This window comes from Lithobates pipiens, unplaced genomic scaffold (assembly GCF_037356315.1).
Source record: "Lithobates pipiens isolate NorthernLeopardFrog02 unplaced genomic scaffold, aLitPip1_a1.2 Scaffold_35, whole genome shotgun sequence".
Classification (NCBI taxonomy): Eukaryota; Metazoa; Chordata; class Amphibia; order Anura; family Ranidae; genus Lithobates; species Lithobates pipiens.
In genome coordinates this window covers 508706-536577 of record NW_027507811.1, presented here as the reverse complement: position 1 = coordinate 536577, position 27872 = coordinate 508706, and the positions used below count along the sequence as shown (strand labels likewise).

At 46.5% G+C, this 27872-nt stretch overlaps 2 protein-coding genes across 3 annotated transcripts in view; both read left to right on the top strand.

Moving 5' to 3' along the window:
• Nucleotides 1–27872, top strand: part of LOC143955631 (uncharacterized) — an 86865-nt gene that overhangs the window by 12287 nt on the left and 46706 nt on the right. The gene's annotated exons all lie outside the window — the stretch shown is intronic.
• LOC143955668 (uncharacterized) lies at nucleotides 1615–16647 on the top strand. The gene is made up of 8 exons (XM_077465775.1): nucleotides 1615–1929; nucleotides 3066–3189; nucleotides 3678–3812; nucleotides 3901–4024; nucleotides 4141–4229; nucleotides 4315–4512; nucleotides 4592–4721; nucleotides 12868–16647. The coding sequence occupies exons 2-8, from the start codon at nucleotides 3094–3096 to the stop codon at nucleotides 14022–14024; spliced, it is 1929 nt and encodes a 642-aa protein (XP_077321901.1). The 5' UTR covers nucleotides 1615–1929; nucleotides 3066–3093; the 3' UTR covers nucleotides 14025–16647.

Sequence of the window (27872 nt, the reverse complement as noted above, 5' to 3'; positions counted from 1 at the left end):
GAAGGAGACGTCTAGGCTTAGTAGAAGACTTGGTTTCCTCTATTGCTGGAAGGAGACGTCTAGGCTTAGTAGAAGACTTGGTTTCCTCTATTGGGACTCATGGGTAGTTTTTGCAACAGCTGGAGGGCGGACAGTTTGAGATCACTGGTCTACATGAAGTAGCTGGTGGAACCATCAACCACTATGGATTTAGCCCTTTAAAGCTGAATTCCAGGAATTTGGCTATTTTGTAAAAACTACAGGTATGGCAGTTTAAGTCTATCAAGGTGTCTACTTCTTCGTAGACTTATCCCTCTTATTCACATCTGACAGGTTTACTGTGCTCCAGGAAGATAGCTTACAGAGCTCCAACGCTGCTCACTGTGGTCTCTGTTCTCTGTTCCAGTAGAGTGGCTGGAACTGCTATGCCCTCCCCTCTATCTGCCCATTCACAGAAGCCTTTGTATTATGTGAACTAATTTTCTTCTTCTGCTTCTGTGAATGGGCAGAAAGAGGGGAGGGCATAGCACTTGGGACTTGTAGTTTTGCAACAGCTGGAGGGCCGCCAGTTTGAGACCTCTGGTATATGAAGTAGCTAGAGGAGCCGTCAACCCCTATGGATCTAGCCCCTTAAAGCCGAATTCCAGGAATTTGGCTACTTTGTAACAACTGCAGGCATGCCATGAGTTACATTTATCAAGGTGCCTACTGCTTTGTAGACTTATCTCTATTATTCACATTTGACAGGTTTACTGTGCTCCAGGAAGATAGCTTACAGAGCTCCAACGCTGCTCACTGTGGTCTCTGTTCCTTCAAGAGCAGAGTTGCTGGAGCTGCTATGCCCTCCTCTCCTGCCCATTCACAGAAGCCTTTGTATTATGTAAACGCATTAAAAAAAGGCTTCTGTGAATGTGCCGGAAAAGGGTTTAGCTGCTCTGAGTCCTTCTCACCTCTCACAGTCAGAGTGTAATAATACATTTATTACAGGTACTCATATAGCATCCTCAGTTTACACAGTGCTTTACACATTCCCATCAGTCCCTGCCCTTAACAAGCTTACAATCTAAGGTCTCTAACTCACATTCTAGTGCTAATTTTGACAGGGGGCCAATTAACCTCCCAGAATGTCTTTGGAGTGTGGGAGGGAACCGGGGGAACCTGGAGGAAACCCAAGCAAACTCCAGGCAGGTAGTGCCATGGTTGGGATGCAAATCCACAACACTAGTGCTGCTAGGTAGAAGTGCTAACCACTTAGCTACCGTGCTGTCCATATAAATAACAGAGATAAGTCCCGGAGGTGACATGCACCCAATTGGACCAACTCATAGTGTGCCTGCACTTTTTGCCATGTTGATGTATTCCTGGATTTTAGCTTTATTACTCTCAACGAGATATATAAGGCCTGAACCAGATTCCCTGTCTTCAGTTCACCTTGGAACCCAAAACTGGGGGGTATGCTCTGATATCTTCAACATTTATGCTATGGACCACTAAGTTGTGTTTTAAATCCTTTTTTTCTTTTGTTGTAGATGGTAAGTCGTCACAAGTGACCTCCCCCTGCGCGGGTTGCGTCACTTGTATTATGTTGTAACCGTAATTTCTCTAAAAATCTCAATAAAAAAAGATTGAAAAATAAATAAATTCTCTGAGACTCAAGGGAATAATGGTGAAAAGGATCCAGACACTCAAGGGGGTTAACTGAAATGCGATCCGGATTGATAAAAGTTAGAACAAGGACTGCAGTCCCTATCATCTCCATAAGGCGGCGATCTCACTTATATTGACTAGAACACACACAGGAAGTCTCAATGATCCCCAGGAAGTGATGTCAGCTACAGACAGGAAGTGATGTCAGGTATAAATAGGAATTTCCAGGGGAGAGGTGACTCGGGAGGTCGTAAAGAGGAGACGATGCTGGGACAGACGAGGAAGTAATAAGATATTATAGAGGTAATACGATGCGAATATAATAATTTTACACTACCTACATCAAAATATATGTATCTAATATCTACTTCCTTTCCAAACGTACATATCAATATTGATTACATGATCAATGAATAGAATTTCCTTCCAATTTTGAAGCCCATCAATATATACCCTACGTACTAGGTCTAGGGTTATAATTTTTATATGGCTCTACCAAAGCGAGAACTCAATTTACTGACCATCAGGAGAATGGAAGTGATATAAAGAAGACTCATCTGAATTTGCCCCTATGATGGTTGCATAAGTACATGGAAGAGACCACCATGTGACGTCACCCATCACTGTATCAAGTAGGACACGTCAACTGACACGCTTACCTTTCAAGCTGTGTTGAGAGTTCCTCGGTCATCCAGATTGTATGAGTCTTGGATGGTTGTCTGGGTGGGATGGGGTAGCTGAGACTAGTTTTGGAGGAGGTTGGTTGAGGTTGAAGTTGGCCAGGACTTCATAGGGGTCCCCCAATGCTCTGTCTTTGGACATGTCCCATTCTCTATCCACACCTCCTCCCGGGATCAGCTGATTGTCCATGGCTTCTAATACCACCTCTATGTGGATGGCACCCAACTCTGTCTCTATACTCAGCTTACCCTTCAGATTCCTCCCCCATCACTAACTTACTTCCCTGGTGACTTCATGGCAGCATATTCACCCGTATGCTGCCACGAATAGGCACCAGGAAAGGAGAATTACGGAAAGGTAAGTATTTGATTTTCTGTTATCTGACATATCAGTCTGGATGTCTCACCACTTCCTCACACTCGTTCTTTCCAAAACTCAGCTCATATTTCCTATGAAGGTTGGATAGGAATACGGAGAGTTCATTGTAGTCTACTGATATTAGAATTCAAATGTTTTTCAATGTGTTCAAATAAATGTTTAATGTTATCATTGAGAACTCGGCTGATAGTAATAATCCTTTCCTCTGATGGAGATAATGCAACAAGGGAATAGGAGAGTCTTGGAATGGAGGAACTCTTAATGATAACACAACCATTGGTTTTCTGTGTGATAATCAGAACTTGGACTGCGCTCAGCACTGCGGGGGCTTTCTCTTCCATCTGAAATTCTGAGATTTTAAATTGATATAAAATTTTCAGTTTATGTCCTTTTTCGAAGTGGAGTGTCATGGCCACCTCATTGATAATGGACAAGGGCTGGAGTCACAGTATGGAGAACATAATGAGCCTGACCCTGGAGATCATCTACCAGCTGACCGGAGAGGTGAGGAGGATTCTGGGAGGTCACATGACATCACTCTTATCTCTATTAATAAAACACAGACCTGACCGGAGAGGTGAGGAGGATTCTGGGAGGTCACATGACATCACTCTTATCTCTATTAATAAAACACAGACCGGAGAGGTGAGGAGGATTCTGGGAGGTCACATGACATCACTCTTATCTCTATTAATAAAACACAGACCTGACCGGAGAGGTGAGGAGGATTCTGGGAGGTCACATGACATCACTCTTATCTCTATTAATAAAACACAGACCTGACCGGAGAGGTGAGGAGGATTCTGGGATGTCACATGACATCACTCTTATCTCTATTAATAAAACACAGACCTGACCGGAGAGGTGAGGAGGATTCTGGGAGGTCACATGACATCACTCTTATCTCTATTAATAAAACACAGACCTGACCGGAGAGGTGAGGAGGATTCTGGGATTCTAACATAGATATTCCTATTGGTTCTCCAATACAGAGATTTCCTCTTGTGAAGTCCGGTGATCATATGACCATCACAGTGCCTCCATGTGACTCCCTAAAACCTGAGAGACACAACATGGAGAAGATTCTAGAAGTCACCAAGAAGATGATGGAGCTGCTGACAGGAGAGGTGAGGAGGATTCTGGGAATTGTGGGACATTATCCAGTAACAGACAAGGGATGTGTCTGGATGGTGACTGTATCATTGTGTGTGTCAGGTTCCTATAAGGTGTCAGGATGTCACTGTCTATTTCTCCATGGAGGAGTGGGAGTATTTAGAAGGACACAAGGATCTCTACAAGGACGTCATGATGGACAATCAGCCGCCCCTCACATCACCGGGTAAGAGGAGACTTTATTGTAAAGGAGAGAGCAGTACGGAGGCTCCACCTAGATCCCCCATCATCTGATAAACACATAGAAACAATGTATTCAGTCAGTGTGTGTGTTTCCTACAGATGGATCCAGTAATGGGAACCCACCAGAGAGATGTCCCCGTCCTCTGTATTCCCGTGTGGAAAGTCACCCAATCCCTCACCATCATCAGGTAGGTGATTAGCAATCACAAGTGGTTAGGATTTCTACACAAGCATATTTCTTACAGTGATTTTTTTTTTTAACTATATATTCAGAGTGGAAACATTGGAGATGATAATATTGATGTTAAAGAAGAGTATAAAGAGGAGGATGAGGAGTATGGAGTGATGGAGGAGTTTTCAGAAGGACACAAGGATATGATGGAGCCACCAAATACCAGGAATCCACCAGAGAGATGTCCCCGTCCTCTGTATTCCACACAGGAAGGTCACACCATCCCCCACCATCATCAGGTAGATGAGTGACAATTATTGGTAGTTCTGATTTATACACAGCATATTTGTTACAATTAATGTTTTATTATATTTTCAGAGTGGAAACCTTGTTAAAGAAGAGTACAAAGAGGAGGATGAAGAGTATGGTGTAATGGATTATTTACAAGGACACAAGGATTTCCACAAGCACGTCCTATTAGAGAATCAGCCGCCTCTCACATCAGCGGGTAAGAAGAGTATATTTACTTCACTCCTATTCCTTGTTAATCTTGTTCATTTCAGGATGATCTGTCTTCTATTAGACTGAATCATTTTTAATTGTCTTTTGGTAGTTGTAATAAATCAAATCTAAGAAATAGATCTGTCCAGGTAATGAGTAACTGAAACCTGGTCATTTGAATTGAACGTTTTTAGTCCCTCAGCAATGTCATGTTCCCAACAAATGAGGAGGAGATACTGGACACCATATGAAAGGTCCATCTCCATTCCTCAATATAACGTCATGTTCCCTACAAATGAGGAGGAGATACTGGACACCATATGAAAGATCCATCTCCATTCCCCAATATAACGTCATGTTCCCAACAAATGAGGAGGAGATACTGGACACCATATGAAAGGTCCTCCTCCATTCCTCAATATAACGTCATGTTCCCAACAAATGAGGAGGAGATACTGGACACCATATGAAAGGTCCATCTCCATTCCTCAATATAACGTCATGTTCCCAACAAATGAGGAGGAGATACTGGACACCATATGAAAGGTCCATCTCCATTCCCCAATATAACGTCATGTTCCCAACAAATGAGGAGGAGATACTGGACACCATATGAAAGGTCCATCTCCATTCCTCAATATAACGTCATGTTCCCAACAAATGAGGAGGAGATACTGGACACCATATGAAAGGTCCATCTCCATTCCTCAATATAACGTCATGTTCCCTACAAATGAGGAGGAGATACTGGACATCATATGAAAGGTCCATCTCCATTCCTCGATATAACGTCATGTTCCCAACAAATGAGGAGGAGATACTGGACACCATATGAAAGGTCCATCTCCATTCCTCAATATAACGTCATGTTCCCAACAAATGAGGAGGAGATACTGGACACCATATGAAAGGTCCATCTCCATTCCTCAATATAACGTCATGTTCCCAACAAATGAGGAGGAGATACTGGACACCATATGAAAGGTCCATCTCCATTCCTCAATATAACATCATGTTCCCAACAAATGAGGAGGAGATACTGGACACCATATTGAAGGTCCATCTCCATTCCTCAATATAACGTCATGTTCCCTACAAATGAGGAGGAGATACTGGACACCATATGAAAGGTCCATCTCCATTCCTCCAATATAACGTCATGTTCCCAACAAATGAGGAGGAGATACTGGACACCATATGAAAGGTCCATCTCCATTCCCCAATATAACGTCATGTTCCCAACAAATGAGGAGGAGATACTGGACACCATATGAAAGGTCCATCTCCATTCCTCAATATAACGTCATGTTCCCTACAAATGAGGAGGAGATACTGGACACCATATGAAAGGTCCATCTCCATTCCTCCAATATAACGTCATGTTCCCAACAAATGAGGAGGAGATACTGGACACCATATGAAAGGTCCATCTCCATTCCTCAATATAACGTCATGTTCCCAACAAATGAGGAGGAGATACTGGACACCATATGAAAGGTCCATCTCCATTCCTCAATATAACGTCATGTTCCCAACAAATGAGGAGGAGATACTGGACACCATATGAAAGATCCATCTCCATTCCTCAATATACAGATGAGGAGGAGATACTGGACACCATATGGAAGGTCCATCTCCATTCCTCAATATAACGTCATGTTCCCAACAAATGAGGAGGAGATACTGGACACCATATGAAAGGTCCATCTCCATTCCTCAATATAACATCATGTTCCCAACAAATGAGGAGGAGATACTGGACACCATATGAAAGGTCCATCTCCATTCCCCAATATAACGTCATGTTCCCAACAAATGAGGAGGAGATACTGGACACCATATGAAAGGTCCATCTCCATTCCTCAATATAACGTCATGTTCCCAACAAATGAGGAGGAGATACTGGACACCATATGAAAGGTCCATCTCCATTCCTCAATATAACGTCATGTTCCCTACAAATGAGGAGGAGATACTGGACACCATATGAAAGGTCCATCTCCATTCCCCAATATAACGTCATGTTCCCAACAAATGAGGAGGAGATACTGGACACCATATGAAAGGTCCATCTCCATTCCCCAATATAACGTCATGTTCCCAACAAATGAGGAGGAGATACTGGACACCATATGAAAGGTCCATCTCCATTCCTCAATATAACGTCATGTTCCCAACAAATGAGGAGGAGATACTGGACACCATATGAAAGGTCCATCTCCATTCCCCAATATAACGTCATGTTCCCAACAAATGAGGAGGAGATACTGGACACCATATGAAAGGTCCATCTCCATTCCCCAATATAACGTCATGTTCCCTACAAATGAGGAGGAGATACTGGACATCATATGAAAGGTCCATCTCCATTCCTCGATATAACGTCATGTTCCCAACAAATGAGGAGGAGATACTGGACACCATATGAAAGGTCCATCTCCATTCCTCAATATAACATCATGTTCCCAACAAATGAGGAGGAGATACTGGACACCATATGAAAGGTCCATCTCCATTCCCCAATATAACGTCATGTTCCCAACAAATGAGGAGGAGATACTGGACACCATATGAAAGGTCCATCTCCATTCCTCAATATAACGTCATGTTCCCAACAAATGAGGAGGAGATACTGGACACCATATGAAAGGTCCATCTCCATTCCCGAATATAACGTCATGTTCCCAACAAATGAGGAGGAGATACTGGACACCATATGAAAGGTCCATCTCCATTCCTCCAATATAACGTCATGTTCCCAACAAATGAGGAGGAGATACTGGACACCATATGAAAGGTCCATCTCCATTCCTCCAATATAACGTCATGTTCCCAACAAATGAGGAGGAGATACTGGACACCATATGAAAGGTCCATCTCCATTCCCGAATATAACGTCATGTTCCCAACAAATGAGGAGGAGATACTGGACATCATATGAAAGGTCCATCTCCATTCCTCCAATATAACATCATGTTCCCAACAAATGAGGAGGAGATACTGGACACCATATGAAAGGTCCATCTCCATTCCCCAATATAACGTCATGTTCCCTACAAATGAGGAGGAGATACTGGACATCATATGAAAGGTCCATCTCCATTCCTCAATATAACGTCATGTTCCCTACAAATGAGGAGGAGATACTGGACACCATATGAAAGGTCCATCTCTATTCCTCAATATAACGTCATGTTCCCAACAAATGAGGAGGAGATACTGGACACCATATGAAAGGTCCATCTCCATTCCTCAATATAACGTCATGTTCCCAACAAATGAGGAGGAGATACTGGACACCATATGAAAGGTCCATCTCCATTCCTCCAATATAACGTCATGTTCCCAACAAATGAGGAGGAGATACTGGACACCATATGAAAGGTCCATCTCCATTCCCGAATATAACGTCATGTTCCCAACAAATGAGGAGGAGATACTGGACATCATATGAAAGGTCCATCTCCATTCCTCCAATATAACATCATGTTCCCAACAAATGAGGAGGAGATACTGGACACCATATGAAAGGTCCATCTCCATTCCCCAATATAACGTCATGTTCCCTACAAATGAGGAGGAGATACTGGACATCATATGAAAGGTCCATCTCCATTCCTCAATATAACGTCATGTTCCCTACAAATGAGGAGGAGATACTGGACACCATATGAAAGGTCCATCTCTATTCCTCAATATAACGTCATGTTCCCAACAAATGAGGAGGAGATACTGGACACCATATGAAAGGTCCATCTCCATTCCTCCAATATAACGTCATGTTCCCAACAAATGAGGAGGAGATACTGGACACCATATGAAAGGTCCATCTCCATTCCTCAATATAACGTCATGTTCCCAACAAATGAGGAGGAGATACTGGACACCATATGAAAGGTCCATCTCCATTCCTCAATATAACGTCATGTTCCCAACAAATGAGGAGGAGATACTGGACACCATATGAAAGGTTCATCTCCATTCCTCAATATAACGTCATGTTCCCAACAAATGAGGAGGAGATACTGGATACCATATGAAAGGTCCATCTCCATTCCTCAATATAATGTCATGTTCCCAACAAATGAGGAGGAGATACTGGACACCATATGAAAGGTTCATCTCCATTCCTCAATATAACGTCATGTTCCCAACAAATGAGGAGGAGATACTGGACACCATATGAAAGGTTCATCTCCATTCCTCAATATAACGTCATGTTCCCAACAAATGAGGAGGAGATACTGGACACCATATGAAAGGTTCATCTCCATTCCTCAATATAACGTCATGTTCCCAACAAATGAGGAGGAGATACTGGACACCATATGAAAGGTCCATCTCCATTCCTCAATATAACGTCATGTTCCCAACAAATGAGGAGGAGATACTGGACATCATATGAAAGGTCCATCTCCATTCCTCAATATAACGTCATGTTCCCAACAAATGAGGAGGAGATACTGGACACCATATGAGAGGTCCATCTCCATTCCTCCAATATAACGTCATGTTCCCAACAAATGAGGAGGAGATACTGGACACCATATGAAAGGTCCATCTCCATTCCTCCAATATAACGTCATGTTCCCAACAAATGAGGAGGAGATACTGGACACCATATGAGAGGTCCATCTCCATTCCTCCAATATAACGTCATGTTCCCAACAAATGAGGAGGAGATACTGGACACCATATGAAAGGTCCATCTCCATTCCTCAATATAACGTCATGTTCCCAACAAATGAGGAGGAGATACTGGACACCATATGAAAGGTCCATCTCCATTCCCGAATATAACGTCATGTTCCCAACAAATGAGGAGGAGATACTGGACACCATATGAGAGGTCCATCTCCATTCCTCCAATATAACGTCATGTTCCCAACAAATGAGGAGGAGATACTGGACACCATATGAGAGGTCCATCTCCATTCCTCCAATATAACGTCATGTTCCCAACAAATGAGGAGGAGATACTGGACACCATATGAAAGGTCCATCTCCATTCCTCAATATAACGTCATGTTCCCAACAAATGAGGAGGAGATACTGGACACCATATGAAAGGTCCATCTCCATTCCCGAATATAACGTCATGTTCCCAACAAATGAGGAGGAGATACTGGACACCATATGAAAGGTCCATCTCCATTCCTCCAATATAACGTCATGTTCCCAACAAATGAGGAGGAGATACTGGACACCATATGAAAGGTCCATCTCCATTCCTCCAATATAACGTCATGTTCCCAACAAATGAGGAGGAGATACTGGACACCATATGAAAGGTCCATCTCCATTCCCGAATATAACGTCATGTTCCCAACAAATGAGGAGGAGATACTGGACATCATATGAAAGGTCCATCTCCATTCCTCCAATATAACATCATGTTCCCAACAAATGAGGAGGAGATACTGGACACCATATGAAAGGTCCATCTCCATTCCCCAATATAACGTCATGTTCCCTACAAATGAGGAGGAGATACTGGACATCATATGAAAGGTCCATCTCCATTCCTCAATATAACGTCATGTTCCCTACAAATGAGGAGGAGATACTGGACACCATATGAAAGGTCCATCTCTATTCCTCAATATAACGTCATGTTCCCAACAAATGAGGAGGAGATACTGGACACCATATGAAAGGTCCATCTCCATTCCTCAATATAACGTCATGTTCCCAACAAATGAGGAGGAGATACTGGACACCATATGAAAGGTCCATCTCCATTCCTCAATATAACGTCATGTTCCCAACAAATGAGGAGGAGATACTGGACACCATATGAAAGGTTCATCTCCATTCCTCAATATAACGTCATGTTCCCAACAAATGAGGAGGAGATACTGGATACCATATGAAAGGTCCATCTCCATTCCTCAATATAATGTCATGTTCCCAACAAATGAGGAGGAGATACTGGACACCATATGAAAGGTTCATCTCCATTCCTCAATATAACGTCATGTTCCCAACAAATGAGGAGGAGATACTGGACACCATATGAAAGGTTCATCTCCATTCCTCAATATAACGTCATGTTCCCAACAAATGAGGAGGAGATACTGGACACCATATGAAAGGTTCATCTCCATTCCTCAATATAACGTCATGTTCCCAACAAATGAGGAGGAGATACTGGACCTCATATGAAAGGTCCATCTCCATTCCTCAATATAACGTCATGTTCCCAACAAATGAGGAGGAGATACTGGACATCATATGAAAGGTCCATCTCCATTCCTCAATATAACGTCATGTTCCCAACAAATGAGGAGGAGATACTGGACACCATATGAAAGGTCCATCTCCATTCCTCAATATAACGTCATGTTCCCAACAAATGAGGAGGAGATACTGGACATCATATGAAAGGTCCATCTCCATTCCTCAATATAACGTCATGTTCCCAACAAATGAGGAGGAGATACTGGACACCATATGAAAGGTCCATCTCCATTCCTCAATATAACGTCATGTTCCCAACAAATGAGGAGGAGATACTGGACACCATATGAAAGGTCCATCTCCATTCCTCAATATAACGTCATGTTCCCAACAAATGAGGAGGAGATACTGGACACCATATGAAAGGTCCATCTCCATTCCACAATATAACGTCATGTACCCAACAAATGAGGAGGAGATACTGGACACCATATGAAAGGTCCATCTCCATTCCTCCAATATAACGTCATGTTCCCAACAAATGAGGAGGAGATACTGGACACCATATGAAAGGTCCATCTCCATTCCTCAATATAACGTCATGTTCCCAACAAATGAGGAGGAGATACTGGACATCATATGAAAGGTCCATCTCCATTCCTCAATATAACGTCATGTTCCCTACAAATGAGGAGGAGATACTGGACACCATATGAAAGATCCATCTCCATTCCTCAATATAACGTCATGTTCCCAACAAATGAGGAGGAGATACTGGACACCATATGAAAGGTCCATCTCCATTCCTCCAATATAACGTCATGTTCCCAACAAATGAGGAGGAGATACTGGACACCATATGAAAGGTCCATCTCCATTCCTCAATATAACGTCATGTTCCCAACAAATGAGGAGGAGATACTGGACACCATATGAAAGGCCCATCTCCATTCCCCAATATAACGTCATGTTCCCAACAAATGAGGAGGAGATACTGGACACCATATGAAAGGTCCATCTCCATTCCTCAATATAACGTCATGTTCCCAACAAATGAGGAGGAGATACTGGACACCATATGAAAGGTCCATCTCCATTCCTCAATATAACGTCATGTTCCCAACAAATGAGGAGGAGATACTGGACATCATATGAAAGGTCCATCTCCATTCCTCAATATAACGTCATGTTCCCAACAAATGAGGAGGAGATACTGGACACCATATGAAAGGTCCATCTCCATTCCTCCAATATAACGTCATGTTCCCAACAAATGAGGAGGAGATACTGGACACCATATGAAAGGTCCATCTCCATTCCTCAATATAATGTCATGTTCCCAACAAATGAGGAGGAGATACTGGACTCCATATGAAAGGTCCATCTCCATTCCTCAATATAACGTCATGTTCCCAACAAATGAGGAGGAGATACTGGACACCATATGAAAGGTCCATCTCCATTCCTCAATATAATGTCATGTTCCCAACAAATGAGGAGGAGATACTGGACACCATATGAAAGGTCCATCTCCATTCCTCAATATAACGTCATGTTCCCAACAAATGAGGAGGAGATACTGGACTCCATATGAAAGGTCCATCTCCATTCCTCAATATAACGTCATGTTCCCAACAAATGAGGAGGAGATACAGGACACCATATGAAAGGTCCATCTCCATTCCTCAATATAACGTCATGTTCCCAACAAATGAGGAGGAGATACTGGACACCATATGAAAGGTCCATCTCCATTCCTCAATATAACGTCATGTTCCCAACAAATGAGGAGGAGATACTGGACACCATATGAAAGGTCCATCTCCATTCCTCCAATATAACGTCATGTTCCCAACAAATGAGGAGGAGATACTGGACACCATATGAAAGGTCCATCTCCATTCCTCAGATCTGTGTTGCGAACGATTGAAATTTGTTTGTTGATAAATAATAATAATATTTCTTTCTAACAGATGAATGTGATGTTGGGAATTCCTCAGAGGGGTCTCAGGTCTCGTCTGATTATGACGAAGAAGAATATGGACCGAAACGAAAATCTCGGGGAGTAAAGACTTATTTGTGCCCGGAGTGCGGTCATGGTTTTAAAGAGAAAAGTACTCTGCAAAGACACATGAGAGTTCACACCGGTGAGTATTTTCCCTGTAAAGAGTGCGGGAAATGTTTTACGCGGAGCGATAGACTCACGGAACACCTGAGGAACCACACCGGGGAAAAGCTACATACTTGTACAAAGTGCGGGAAAAGTTTTTCAGGGAAATATAGACTCATCCGACACCTGAAGACCCACACAGATGATAACCCGCATCCCTGTCCAGACTGCGGCCAGAGCTCCAATCAGATTGGTGGTCTTTGCAGCCATCAGAAAATTCACATGCTCATGAGTTCCCATTCATGTTCGGAGTGCGGGATTACTTTTGATACTCTATCTGAATTTACCATTCACCAGAAAGCCCACGCCGGTAGAGAGATCTTTCCCTGCTCGGAGTGCGGGAAAGTGTGTGGAAGTAAATCCCATCTTCTTATCCACCAGAGAGGTCACACCGGTGAGAGGCCCTATTCATGCTCCCAATGCCAGAAAGGATTCGTAGTGAAGTCAGAACTTGTCATCCACCAGAGAAGTCACTCCGGTGAGCTGCCGTTTTCATGCCCAGAGTGCGGGAAAGGTTTCACGCGGCATGGGAACCTCACCAATCACATGAAAGTCCACATTCAGGAGAAGCCGTTCTCCTGCCCGGAGTGCGATAGATCCTTCAAACGGAAAAGTGAATTTTTTATGCACCTGAACGATCACACGGGGGATCACCCCTTCTCGTGCTCAGTGTGTGGGAAAGGTTTCTCTCATAAAGGAAAACTTCACGTACACGAGAGAATTCACAAGGGCTTCAAAAAACAGGTGAACATAACTAATGACAAGAAGGTCCACACTGGGGAAAAGCGGTTCTCCTGTCCGGAGTGCGAGAAATCCTTCTCCCGGAGAAATGAGCTTGTTATGCACATGAGCGTCCACACGGGGGATTATCGTTTTCATTGTTCGGGGTGCGGGAAAGGTTTCTCTCATAGAGGAAAACTTAACGTACACGAGAGAACGCACAAGCGTGAACGACCTTAAACCTGTTCGGAGTGCGGAAGAGACCTACCTGGAAAATGTACGTTTCCTTCAACATCTAGGGGTGAGGGGGGCGAGTCGTGGGCCAGGATCTGACACCTAGCGTACACATTGCGTTCCACCAGCACCACCGATCCCAAGACCCGTTCTCATCCGATTACTAAACCATGGAGATCGGAGCTGGATCCTAGCCTAGAACCTGCTCAAGTCTCTCGCTCTTCCCAGGTACAGTAGATCCTTCACAGAGTTTCAGATGAATCTCCGGGATAACGGCATCAAATACAGCCTCGTATATCCCAGCCGACTCCATATCCTGGAGGGAGAGGCAACCAGATCCTTTGCCGCGTCCACCAGGTTGGACACCCACAAGCTCAGAACGGGGCTCCTCTGATCAGCACACGTCATTTTTGGAGGCCACCTCAGTCTGGTTCAGTCGATCGTTGTGTATTCTCTCATGAAAGCTCGGGGCATTTCACTGCTTTTTGTTTTTCACCGTGAAAACTTAAAATGCCGACCGGCTACTGAAGCCAGCCTCGTCTTTTCGTCAACAAGTCACCTTAACTCCTCTTTCTGACCTAACCAATCTCCAAAGTAGATGGTGACTTGGCATACCAGATATAATTGAGGAGGACTGGACAGGAACCGGTATCTGTCAGAGGGAAGCCGATACAAATTTCTCATCAGTAGACTTTCTTATCAGCAGTGAGAGCTGTTGGAGGAATTTGCCTCCCCACCAATCTCGCACTTAATCTACATACACATCCCATAATATCCATTTCTTCTAAGGCTGAGAGACACAAACAGAATACAACCACACCCCAAACGATCACAGCAGCATGAGACAACACACAATATATACAACACTGAGTCTGACTTGCACAGCTCATAGTGGGGTTCTCAGTCACCCTGTGCTCCTAATGGACACAGGGCGAAAGTCTTCATAGAACAGACTACACTGCCCATAAGTTCCACAACTTGAACCCCGTCCTATCTTCTGCCTGTTGGGGTCATCTTAATGGGGACTTTTTCCATAGACCTGCCTTTAGGTTTCTCTATTTTGGAAGGAAATAGTGGACTTCGGGCTTTGGCCCACCTTACTCCAACACCAAAAATCGGCTTACTGGATCTAGTAGAAGACTTGGCTTTCACTATTGCTGAGAGGACACTGCTAGGTCTACTGCTCTTTTATGCCTGGATGGTTATCACCATGACTTGGGGAAAAAAGAAGCGCCTCCTTCTATCTTTTTTGTACACATTTAGTAAACTCTAACCTTGCCCTATGTCTTGATGTTCACCAATGTCTAGATGAAGTGGCTAGAGGAGCCATCAACGACTATGGATCCAGACCCTTAAAGCTGAATTCCAGGAATTTGTCTACTTTGTAAAAACTGCAGGAATGCCACGAGTGAAGTCTATGGAGGAACTGCTATGCCCACCCCCTTCCCTCCTTCTGCCCATTCACAGAAGCCTTTATATTATGCAAACTCATTCGTAAAATAAAAAAAAGGGCTTCTGTGAATGGGCCGGAGAAGGTAAGAAATGTCTTCTGCTTACTGGATCTAGTAGAAGACTTGGCTTTCACTATTGCTGAGAGGACACTGTTAGGCCTACTGCTCTTTTATGCCTGGATGGCTATCACCATGACTTGGGGGGAAAAAAGAAGCGCCTCCTTCTATCTTTTTTGGACACATTTAGTAAACTCTAACCTTGCCCTATGTCTTGATGTTCACCAATGTCTAGATGAAGTGGCTACAGGAGCCATCAACGACTATGGATCCAGACCCTTAAAGCTGAATTCCAGGAATTTGGCTACTTTGTAAAAACTGCAGGCATGCCATGAGTGAAGTCTAATGAGGAGCCGGGCCGCTTCGTAGACTTATCTCTATTATTCACATCTGACAGGTTTATTGTGCTCCGGGGAGATAGCTTATGGAGCTCCAATGCTGCTCACTGTTGTCTCACAGAGTGGCTGGAACTACTATGCCCACCCCCTCCCCTCCTTCAGCCCATTCACAGAAGCCTTTGTATTATGTGAACGCATTCATAAAATAAAGGGCTTCTGGGAATGGGCCGGAGAAGATAAGGAATGTCTTCTGCTTACTGGATCAAGTAGAAGACTTGGCTTTCACTATTGCTGAGAGAACACTGCTAGGCCTACTGCTCTTTTATGCCTGGATGGTTATCATCATGACTTGGGGAAAAAACGAAGCGCCTCCTTCTTTCTTCTTTTGGACACATTTGGTAATCTCTAACCTTCCTCTATATTATTACGCATATGAAAACGGGGGTTGAGGAAAAATATTCACCAATGTCTAGATGAAGTGGCTAGAGGAGCCATCAACGACTATGGGTCCAGCCCATTAAAGCTGAATTCCAGGAATTCGGCTACTTTGTAAAAACTGCAGGAATGCCATGAGTGAAGTCTAATGAGGAGCCGGGCCGCTTCGTAGACTTATCTCTATTATTCACATCTGACAGGTTTATTGTGCTCCGGAGAGATATCTTACAGAGTACCAGCGCTCCTCACTGTGGTCTCACAGAGTCGCTGGAAATGCTATGCCCGCCCCTCCCCTTCTTCTGCCCATTCACAGAAGCCTTTTTATTATGTGAACTCATTCATAAAATAGGCTTCTGTGAATGGGTCAGAGAAGGTAAGGAAGGACTTGGCTGCTCTGTGTCCTTCTCTCCTCCAATCTAATATATTTATTACAGGTACTTATATAGTGCCGTCAATTTATGCAGCGCTTTATCAATATTTTTCACCTTCACATCAGTTCTTTCCCCTTAAAGAACTTTCTCATATCGTCTTCCAGGACAGCCTTTGAGATATAGGGCTCCTCCCTCCGGGACAGGAAACACGTCAAGCCAATTAAATAAAAGGTGTGGTCCTCCAGGCCCTCCTCAGTTTTGTGTTTCCTGCCGGACGGGAAGGAGCACGTTTTGGAACTGGTAAGGGGAGCTCCTTCTCAGGGGTTTTGCCTGGGGAGAGCGCCTTGATGGACCTGGCCCTTAGCACCCCTCGGTCCGAATGAAGGGAGGAGAGGGTAGCTTTCAGTCCCCGCTGCCATTTTAAACGTTCGGAGAGAACGGGACCCCGATACGCGGCAATCTCCCCCTCGGAGCGCTAACCGCTAGTACCTGTCGGTCGGATGGCGGCGGGAGACGTTCGTTTCACCGACCGGCGTCCGGGTACTGTGAGCGGTGCGTTCGTAAGGAACGCACGGCGTCGGGGCGGAGACTTTGCGTTCTGGCATACGGAAGTGGGAGAGACGCACTTCCGCCGGATTCGCGTCATCAGGGGGCGCCGCAGGACCTGTTCCAGTCCTTTGGGCGCGGCGGTGTGACTACAGGGTTGCCTGGAGCGGTGTGAAGGCTCAGAGAGACTGAGTGAGACACAGGAACCATGGAGAGTGCGGTTGTGCAGGTGGACTCCGGTTCAACAGGCTCCAGTACCTCTCAGGTAAGCTTGGTGAGGGCAGACCAGGACTTACACTGGGGGGTGGGGGGTCACTCTGACCTATAGTACCTTCCCGGGGTGGAGAACCTGCTGGTGAAGGGGGGCACTTCCTAGGCGGACCCTAGAAGCACAGTGGTGTGGTCAGGGGTCGTATTTTAATGGGACCCTGTTTTTTCTTTGTTGGTAGGTTAAACAGGACAGAGCCCAGATACCTTTGCCCAGAAGGAAAAGTGCCGTGTGTGGGGCTAAGTTAGGCACCGGTTGGGGGAAGCCGCTTGCCCGGATTGTGTCAGTAGCCTGGTGAAAGAGGACTCGGTGGCAGCTTGTCACAATGTTTTAACATCCGTAAAGGATGAAATTGCATCCACCTTCCAGTCATTTAAAAGCATGATGGATAGGGTGCAGGGTCCCTCTGTCTCTTTACCCAGGGCTGTGAGTTTGCCTTCCTTATCCGAACCAAGTCAGGTGGATAGGGAGAGGTTACCCAGGTCATTAGCCTCCTCTAGGACAGAGTCTACTTCTGAATCTGAGGGGGAGGAAGAGGCCATTAGATCAGCCAGATACAAGCTGTCTTTGGATGATGTGGGTGACCTCCTCAAGGCTATATATGACACTTTGGAGATCAGGAAGAACAGGTCCAGCTTTCAAAACACGACATGATGTATCAAGGGTCGATTGTAATGAAAGACAGGGTATTCCCCGTCCATAGGTCGCTAGTGGAGGCGATTCTGCTGGAGTGGGAACAACCGGAAAAAAGGCCATTTTTTTCAAGTAGCCTTAAAAGGAGGTTCCCTTTTGAGTCGGATGCGGTGCATCCCTGGAACAAGGTTCCCGAATTAGATGCTCTCTTGGCTAAGGTCTCTAAGAAGACAGATTTGGCCTTTGATGATATGGATTCACTCAGGGATCCTACGGATAAGAGGGGAGATGTGCTGCTTAAGAGAGCCTGAGGATGCCTCTTCCAGCGGGCTTAAACCGGCCCTAGCAGCTACCTGTGTGGCCAGAAACTTGGAGTGTTGGCTTACACAGTTACAATCACATATTTCTGCAGGTACTTCTAGGCAGCAGCTGTTGAAGTCCTTTCCGCTACTGTTCAAGGCTGTGGGCTTTTTAGCTGATGCCTCTGCAGAATCAGTCAAACTGGCTGCTAGATCTGCAGCACTAGTGAACGTTGCCAGAAGGGCCGTTTGGTTTAAAACCTGGTCAGGAGACACAGCTTCAAAATTAAAGTTATGTGGATTGCCCTTTTCAGGGGACCATTTGTTCGGGCCCGGCCTGCAAGAGGCGTTAGAGCGCACGCAGGATAGGAAGAAAGCTTTCCCAGAAAGGAAAAAGAGACCTGAAGGGAAGCGCCTTTTTCGAAGCCCCAGGCAGCAGAACCTACAGGAACTGGAGGTTCGCCCCAAAAAGCATTGGCAAGGGAAGAGGCAAAGGAGGAATCTTATTCAGTCCTCCTCAACCCTCCCCTAAAACACAGTGACTCCTGCGTCCCGGTGGGAGGAAGACTGAGGAAGTTCCTCCCACACTGGGAAGCTTCAACCGAAAGTCCGTTCATTCAGATATAATAAGGAACGGCTACAGGTTGGAGTTTGGTTCAGTTCCCCTCCCAAATTTTCAAGTAACAAGGGGGATCTGGTGGACCAAGAAGGAATAGGTGCCTCAGGAGGAGCGAGGCTTGGGGGTTTACTCCCACGTATTTGTGGTAAAGTAACCTTCGGGAAAGTTCAGGTCAGTACTGAATCTCCGCCCCCTAAACAGATTCATAAAATACAAGCGGTTCCGGATGGGGTCAATCTTCTCGGTAACCAAGTTCCTGTTTCAGGGCTGTCACATGGCCACAGTGGATCTCAGGGATGCATATTGGCATATCCCGATTCATCTGGAATCTCAGAGATTTCTCAGGTTGGCGGTGAGGGTGAACACGGGTGTGTTACACCTCCAGTCTCGAGCTCTCCCCTTCGGGCTTTCAGCCTCACCAAGAATCTTTACAAAGGTGCTGGCAGAGGCACTGGCCCCATTAAGGCTCAAGGCTATAACAGTGATCCCATATCTGGACGATCTACTGTTCATAGCCCAGTCGGCCCAACAGCTGCAGAGGGACATACAGGAGGCCTTGGTTTTTCTGCGCCCACTGGGGTGGCTGATAAACCAGGAAAAATCCCAGCTGACTCCCTCACAGGAGGTCCTGTATTTAGGATACAGGATTTCTTCGGTGGAAATGAGGGTATTCCTTCCGGAGGGGAAGATCTGCAAGCTAGAGCAGGCGGTAGCCCAGCTTCAATCTGGTCGGGAAGCCCAGATCAGGGAGGTTATGAGAGTCCTGGGGTTGATGACATCATGCTTTCCAGCGGTGGTCTGGGCAAGGCATCATCAGCGTCCTTTACAGAGACTCATGCTCCGTTATTGGGATGGCAGGCAGGAGAGCCTGGATCAGGTTATGGCCCTATCCTCGGCAGTCAGGAGGTCTCTTTGGTGGTGGTGGGCCCAGGTCAACCTAGGCAGGGGTCTCCCCTGGTCCCCACAAGCTACGGTGGTGGTCACGACCGATGCCAGTACGCTGAGTTGGGGTGCCCACCTAGAGGGAAGCTTAGCCCAGGGTTCCTGGTCGAACCTAGAGACAGGTCGTTCCTCAAACCAGAAGGAACTTCTGGCAGTTTGGAAGACTATAGAAACCTTCCAGTCCCAGTTATATGGCTGGGATCTGCAAGTTCGCTCAGACAATGTGGCAGCAGTAGCCTACCTGAACAAGCAAGGGGGAACCAAAAGCCCTGCACTCCAGGTAATTGCGGACAGAAGCTTCTGCTGGGCAGAGAAGAATTTGTCCTCAATATCAGCCATTCACCTAAAGGGAACTCAGAATTTACTGGCCGACTTTCTCAGTCGCCAGAAGATAGGTCAGGACGAGTGGTCCCTCAACAAGGAAGTGTTCGAGGAGATTGTGTCATGCTGGGGAAGGCCAGAAATAGACCTATTTGCAACAGAAGGCAACAGGAAGGTGACGCACTTTTTTTCGGTTCACCCACAGGATCGGGCCAGGGGGATAGACGCCCTTGCCAATCCATGGCTGTTCGGCCTGTGTTATGCCTTTCCTCCCGTAAGGATGGTGGCGGAGGTCCTGCAGAAGTTCCGGTCGGAGACTACGGACCTCATTTTAGTAGCTCCTTTTTGGCCAAGGAGACCCTGGTTTGCCAGCATAGAGATGGGCTGTCCATCCTCCGCTGTTTCTACCAGTCAGGGACGATTTACTTTCCCAGGGGCCGATCCGGTGTCCTCAGATAGAGAGACTCAAGCTTGCGGCCTGGTATCTGAGGAACAAATCTTAAGGTCACAGGGTTTCTCAGAAGGATTATGACCTTGTTAGAATGCCGTAAACCAGTTGCTAGGTCAATTTACGCCAAGGTAGAAAAGAGGTTTAATTCCTGGTTGCGAGAACAGGGAATTGCAAGCCCCAGGGTCCCGGCAGTCCTGGACTTTCTACAAGCAGGGGTAGAGCTGGGCCTATCTATCAGCACTCTAAAGGTACAGGTGGCGGCCTTAAGCGTTTTCCTTCAGTCCTCCCTTCAGCAGAATCCATTTGTCAGGAACTTCTTCAGGGCTCTGTCTAGATACAGGCCTGTCAGAATGAAGACCTGTCCTACCTGGGATTTGGCCTTGGTTCTTAGGGCTTTGACCCAAGACCCATTTGAACCATTAGAGGGAGCGTCACTTAAGTGGATGGTACTAAAGACTGTATTTTTGATAGCGATCACGTCAGCTAGAAGGGTCAGTGATCTGCAGGCGCTCTCGGTCAGAGAGCCATTTTTGTTAATCTTAGAGGACAGGGTAGTACTTAAGACTGACCCTAGTTTTCTTCCTAAGGTTGTGTCCACTTTTCATAGGACACAGGATATTATTTTGCCAACTTTTTTCTCAACCTCAGACGAGGCGAGATCTTTAAGTTTGTTAGACGTCAGGAGAAGTCTATTAATTTTTTTAGAAGCCACTAAGGTCTTCAGGAAGTCAGACTCACTTTTTGTTAATTTTTCGGGCGCCCGCAAGGGCTGCAAGGCGTCCAAAGCGCCTATCGCCAGGTGGATACGAATGGCGATAGTTAAAACCTATGAGTTAGAGGGGAAGCAGGCACCCTTAGTTAAGGCACACTCTACAAGGGCGGTTTCTGCATCATGGGCAGAGAGGGCTGGAGCCTCTCCGGAGGAGATTTGCAAAGCAGCAACGTGGTCCAGCTACTCAACGTTCGCAAGACATTACCGTCTGGATTTATGGTCTGATAAAGAGCAGACTTTTGGACGTAAGGTCCTCCAGGCAGTGGTCCCGCCCTGACAAGGTGAGCTCCTTGCTTATCATCTCAAAGGCTGTCCTGGAAGACGATATGAGAAAACCGGAGTTAGACTTACCGGTAACTCTTTTTCTAGGAGTCTTCCAGGACAGCCTGGCTTCCCACCCAAAGTTGTTTAAATTGGACTAAGTGGTGAGGATGTGTATTAACGTGATTGTTAGTGTGTTATGTCTTTCAGAGCCTCCCGGCGGTTCTTGGAGTAAAACTGAGGAGGGCCTGGAGGACCACACCTTTTATTTAATTGGCTTGACGTGTTTCCTGTCCCGGAGGGAGGAGCCCTATATCTCAAAGGCTGTCCTGGAAGACTCCTAGAAAAAGAGTTACCGGTAAGTCTAACTCCGGTTTTCAATCTAAGGTCCCTAACTCACATTCATACATAAACATACTAGGACCAATTAACCTCCCAGCATGTCTTTGTAGTGTGGGAGGAAACTGGAGTTACCTGGAGGAAACCCGCACAAGCACAGGGAGAACATGCAATCTCCAGGCAGGTTGTGCCGTGGCTGGGATTCAGAAGTGCCAACCACTTAGCTCAGGGGTAGGCAACCTCGGCCCTCCAGCTGTGGTGAAAGTACAAATCCCATCATGCCTCTGGCTCTAGGAGTCATGCCTGTGATTGTCAGGGTCTTGCAATGTCTCACGGGACTTGTAGTTTCAATACAGCTGGAGGGCCAAAGTTGCCTACCCCCTGAGTCTTAGCCACTGTGCTGCCCATATAAGTAACAGAGATAAGTCCCGGAGGTGAAATGCACTAATTGGACCTAACTCATAGTGTGCCTGGATTTCAGCTTTAGGTCGGGTTCACACTGGTATGACACGACCGTTGTACGACTGTCGACCCAACTTTGCCCTGTGACCTTGGTCCTACTTCCATCCGAATACGATTTTGCTCAGACTTTGAGATAGTCCGACTGGTCATTTTTGACCAATCAAAACAATCCCAGTATCCCAGTGTGACATAAATGATTTTTCCTGCTGCAGTAACCACCATGTAGGATGTCACAAGTCGGGTGGTTAGGACAAGGATCCTACTTTGATCCGACATCAATGATATTGAATGGGCTGAAAACGGACCCGAGTCGGATCAAAGTAGTGCAGGAACCTTTTTTTCAAAGTTGGACCGACTTGTGTCGGAACAGTTAAGATGGTTCTCACAGGGAACCATTGATGTCCTACACGTCGTGGGACATGTGCTTCCAAAAGTCAGAGCGTATATCGCACCAGTGTTAGCAAGGCCTTAATGTTCTCAACCAGATACATTCCCAGTGGAACTCCAACCTGGGAGGGGGGGGGGGGGGGTGCTCTGAGATATCTTCAACATTTATGCTATGGACCACTGTTTTTAAAATGTATTTTTTTTGTTGTAGATTGTAAGTTGTTACGAGTGACCTCCCCTGCGTGGGTTGCGTCATTTGGAGAATGTAGTAAATGTATTCCTCTTAATAAAAAAATTATTTATCAAAGAAAAAAAAAATGCTCTGGGATGAACTTAAGGGGATATAGGGGAGAAAAAGATCCAGGCACTCAAGGGGTTAACTGAAATGTGATCCGGACTGATAAGATGTAGAACAGGGGTCTCCAAATTTTCGAAAAAAAAGGTCCAGTTTAGACTTTAGGAGGGTCGGATTGTGGCCAGTGGGAGTAGAAAATGCCCCGTTTGTTTCAGTGAGGGTAATTGCGCCCCATTATTGGTGTAAGTGGGAGGAATTGTGCCCCATCGTTGATGTCCTTGGGTGCCATCGTTGATGTCATTGGGCCCCATCGTTGATGTCATTGAGAAGAATTGGGCCCCATCGTTGATGTCATTGGGCTCCATCGTTGGTGTCATTGAGAAGAATTGTGCCCCATCGTTGGTGTCATCGAGAGGAATTGTGCCTCATAATTGACGTCCTTGGACCGCCATTGTTTGTGTAATTAGGAGGAATTGTGCCCCACCGTTGATGTCATTGGGCTCCATCGTTGGTGTCATTGAGAAGAATTGTGCCCCATCGTTGATGTCATTGGGCTCCATTGTTGGTGTCATTGAGAAGAATTGTGCCCCATCGTTGATGTCATTGGGCTCCATCGTTGGTGTCATTGAGAAGAATTGTGCCCCATCGTTGATGTCATTGGGCTCCATCATTGGTGTCATTGAGAAGAATTGTGCCCCATCATTGATGTCATTGGGCTCCATCGTTGGTGTCACTGAGAAGAATTGCGCCCCATTGTTGATGTCATTGGGCTCCACCGTTGGTGTCTGTGATGAACCCTTGTCCTCAACAGGTATATTTCCTCCATAAATGCTTCCTTTGTCCACAACCAGCACTATCCAAGACCCTTTAGCCCACCCAGTCACCAGCCGTAACTCAGTGTAGGGTGAACAACAACATCAAAACTTCTTTATTCAAGCACATGTTACAACACATATACAACTCAGAGACACTTTCCCCCCCCCACCCTTGGATTCAGGGCGGGGTAAACTGTCCAATCACAATAGACACACAGGTCAGGTGTATTCAAATTTCTCATCAGTAAACTGTCTTATCAGCAGTGAGAGCTGTTGGAGGAATTTGCCCCCCACCAATCTCACAGCTAATCTACATACACATCCCATAGTATCCGTTTCTTCCAAGGCAGAGAGACACAAACGGAATACAACCACACCCCAAACGATCACAGCAAAGAGTTCACAACAGCATGAGACAACACACAATATATACATATATACAACACTGAGTCTGACTGGCACAGATCATAGTGGGATTCTCAGTGACCCTGTGCCCCTAATGGACACAGGGTGATTTACACATAAGTGGGTTTGAGGAAGCCAGACACAGAGTTTCCAAAGCTCTCCAAGGTAAGCTGAGTTGCACAAACCCCCCACCCAAAGTGACCTCTGTCACACATCTCCCCTTTCGGCAGTAGACTAACCCTGGGGGAGACCCCAGACGGGTTGACTCCGAAGTTAGTCAGTAGTTCCAGTCCCCCAATGTCGGTATCCACACAGTCCCCCAAATAAATTGTCCCAAACATAGCATTACTCACCCAGCCAACCTCTGGCTCTCTCAGAGAACGTGCCCGGCGCTGGGGAGAGGCCTGGACTGGCTCCTCTCCCTGGAGTCCTTTCAGCCGCTGGAGAGAAGACAGGGTGACTGGGCTCACTCCATCGTACTGCCCAGCATCCTTGGGGTATACAAGTGGAGACTGAAGTCCCATCCACTTTTGGTAGGTGAAAATCACCCCGTGCTTGCAAAGCATGGCTGACATCCTCCTGTCTCAGTGGAGACCGGAGTTCCCTCCACTTTCACAGGAACTCCCTCTTCTGTTAGTTGAGGGCAGAGGCCAGCAGCACTCTGCTGTGTTGCCAGCCCTTCTGCTGGGTTGCCGTGAGTGGAGATTGCATTACCATCCACCGATATCAGCTCAAGCTGCAGTTGTGTGCAGAGGCCAGTAGCATTCTGCCCTGTTAGCACTTCAGCTGAGGACCCCACACCGTCCACTCCGGCTAACCGCTGGGGTGGGAGGACGGCTTCTTCCACTCCCAGACTGTGGATTTGTTGCTGGGGTGGAAGGATGACCTCCGTCTCTTCCAAACTGTGTAGGTGCCATTGGAGAGGTGAGCCGGCTGCTGCCTTAGCCGTTCCCTCATCTGGCTGCTGGGATGACATTTCTCTGTCACCGTCTCCCAGGTGCACGAATCCTTGTTGGGGAGTGACCATCTCCTTCTCCCCCCTGGGCCTCCGGAACTCCCGCAGGTGTGGGGCAGAGGTCTTAGACCCTCTGGCGGCCAGCGCTTCAGCTGGGGAAATCTCTGGTAACTCCACAGAAAATCCCATGTCCCTGTCAGTGTTGTGGGAGAAAGACTAGACTACCTCTTCGCTCAAGAAGGCCAAAGCCACTGTAGGTGCTGGGCAGAAGCCAGCGGCACTCTACCTTGTTGCCAGCAATTTAGCTGGGAGTAGACGCTTCACTACATCCGCTTGTCGCTGGGGAGAGGGGCCGACTGTCCCGTCTCCCTGGAACTCTGTAGTTGTTGCCAGCGCTGGGCAGAGGTTGGTAGCACTCTGCCCTATTGCCAGAATTTCTGCTGGGAACGCCACATCATCCACTCCAGCTAACTGTTGGAGAGTGACCTTGACCTCCTCACCATGGGCCCCTGGCACTGCTGCAGGTGTGGGGCAGAGGTCTTGGACCCTCTGTCCGGTGGCCAACGCTTTAGCTGGAGAAGTCCCCGGATAACTCCACAGATGCGGCTGTTGGTGTTGGGCAGAGCTCAGTGAAGGTTGGTCCTAATACCAGCTCTTCTATTCAAGGCTCACCAGATTGTTCTTCTTCAGCAGAACAGCCTATCAAATCCCCAATCTCTATAACTGGTGTCTGGGGATAGCGATTCACCATCGTCTGTCTGGAGAACGAAGAATAGGTTACTGGTGTTGGGCAGAGCTCAGTGATGTCTGGCCTTGATGCCAGCTCTTCTGCTGGTTTGGTGGCATCATTCTGGGGTGCCATCTTCTGCTGGATAGTGACCATCTCCTTCTCACCCTGGGCCTCCAGAACCCCATAGTTGATGTCATTGGGCTCCATCGTTGGTGTCATTGAGAGGAATTGTGCCCCATTGTTGATGTCATTGGGCTCCATTGTTTGTGTAATTAGGAGGAATGGTGCCCCATCGTTGATGTCATTGGGCTCCATCATTGGTATCATTGAGAAGAATTGTGCCCCATCGTTGATGTCATTGGGCTCCATCGTTGGTGTCATTGAGAGGAATTGTGCCCCATTGTTGATGTCATTGGGCTCCATTGTTTGTGTAATTAGGAGGAATGGTGCCCCATCGTTGATGTCATTGGGCTCCATCATTGGTATCATTGAGAAGAATTGTGCCCCATCGTTGATGTCATTGGGCTCCATCGTTGGTGTCATTGAGAAGAATTGTGCCCCATCGTTGATGTCATTGGGCTCCACCGTTTGTGTCTGTGATGAACCCCTGTCCTCAACAGGTATATGTCCTCCATAAATACTTCCTTTGTCCAGAACCAGCACTATCCAAGACCCTTTAGCCCACCCAGTCACCAGCCAAAACTTAGTGTAGGGCGAACAACAACATCAAACTCCTTTGTTTAAGCACGATACCACAGATATACAACTCAGAGACACTTCCCCCCACCCATCCTTGGATTCAGGGCGGGGTAAACTGTCCAATCACAATAGACACACAGGTCAGGTGTATTCAAATTTCTCATAAGTAAACTGTCTTATCAGCAGTGAGAGGGTCCGGGAAAGCTGGACACGGAGTTTCCAAAGCTCTCCAAGGTAAGCTGAGTTGCACAAACCCCCCACCCAAAGTGATTCCCGTCACACATCTCCCCTTTCGGCAGGAGACTAACCCTGAAGGAGACCCCAAACGGGTTGACTCCGAAGTTAGTAGTTCCATAGTTCCAGTCCCCCAATGTCGGTATCCACACAGTACCCCAAATAAATTGTCCCAAACATAGCATTACTCACCCAGCCAACCTCTGCCTCTCTCAGGGAACGTGCCCGGCGCTGGGGAGAGGCCTGGACTGGCTCCTCTCCCTGGAGTCCTTTCAGCCGCTGGAGAGAAGACAGGGTGACTGGGCTCACTCCATCGTACTGCCCAGCATCCCTGGGGTATACAAGTGGAGTGGATTCACCATCGTCTGTCCGTAGAACGAAGAATAGGTTACTGGTGTTGGGCAAAGCTCAGTGATGTCTGGCCTTGATGCCATCTCCCCTGCTGGTTTGGTGGCATCATTCTAGGGTGCTATCTGCTGCTGGATAGTGACCATCTCCTTCTCACCCTGGGCCTCCAGAACCGCCTCAGGTGTGCGGCTGAGGTCTTGGACCCTCTGTCCTGTTGTCAGCGCTTCAGCTTTGGAGATGGCAATCTCCTGAGTTTCCACTGCTGATTCTCTGGCATGCTGCTGAATGTGTTCTAGCAGTTTCCTGTATGCCCTTTCCAGATACTGTTCCTTCCTTAGCAAATAGTCCAAGTCAGGTTTAAGCTCTGAGACCCCTGCAAAACTGAGCATAGCCTCTCTATATTCTCGCAGGTCCTCAAGGG

What these genes read in the sequence shown, in the direction of transcription:
- LOC143955668 (XM_077465775.1), top strand. Translation starts at nt 3,094, where the DNA reads ATGGCCACCTCATTGATAATGGACAAGGGCTGGAGTCACAGTATGGAG. An exon ending in TGGAGCTGCTGACAGGAGAG is followed by an intron (nt 3,813 to 3,900) that starts GTGAGGAGGATT and finishes TGTGTGTGTCAG; the next exon opens with GTTCCTATAAGGTGTCAGGA. An exon ending in GCCGCCCCTCACATCACCGG is followed by an intron (nt 4,025 to 4,140) that starts GTAAGAGGAGAC and finishes TGTTTCCTACAG; the next exon opens with ATGGATCCAGTAATGGGAAC.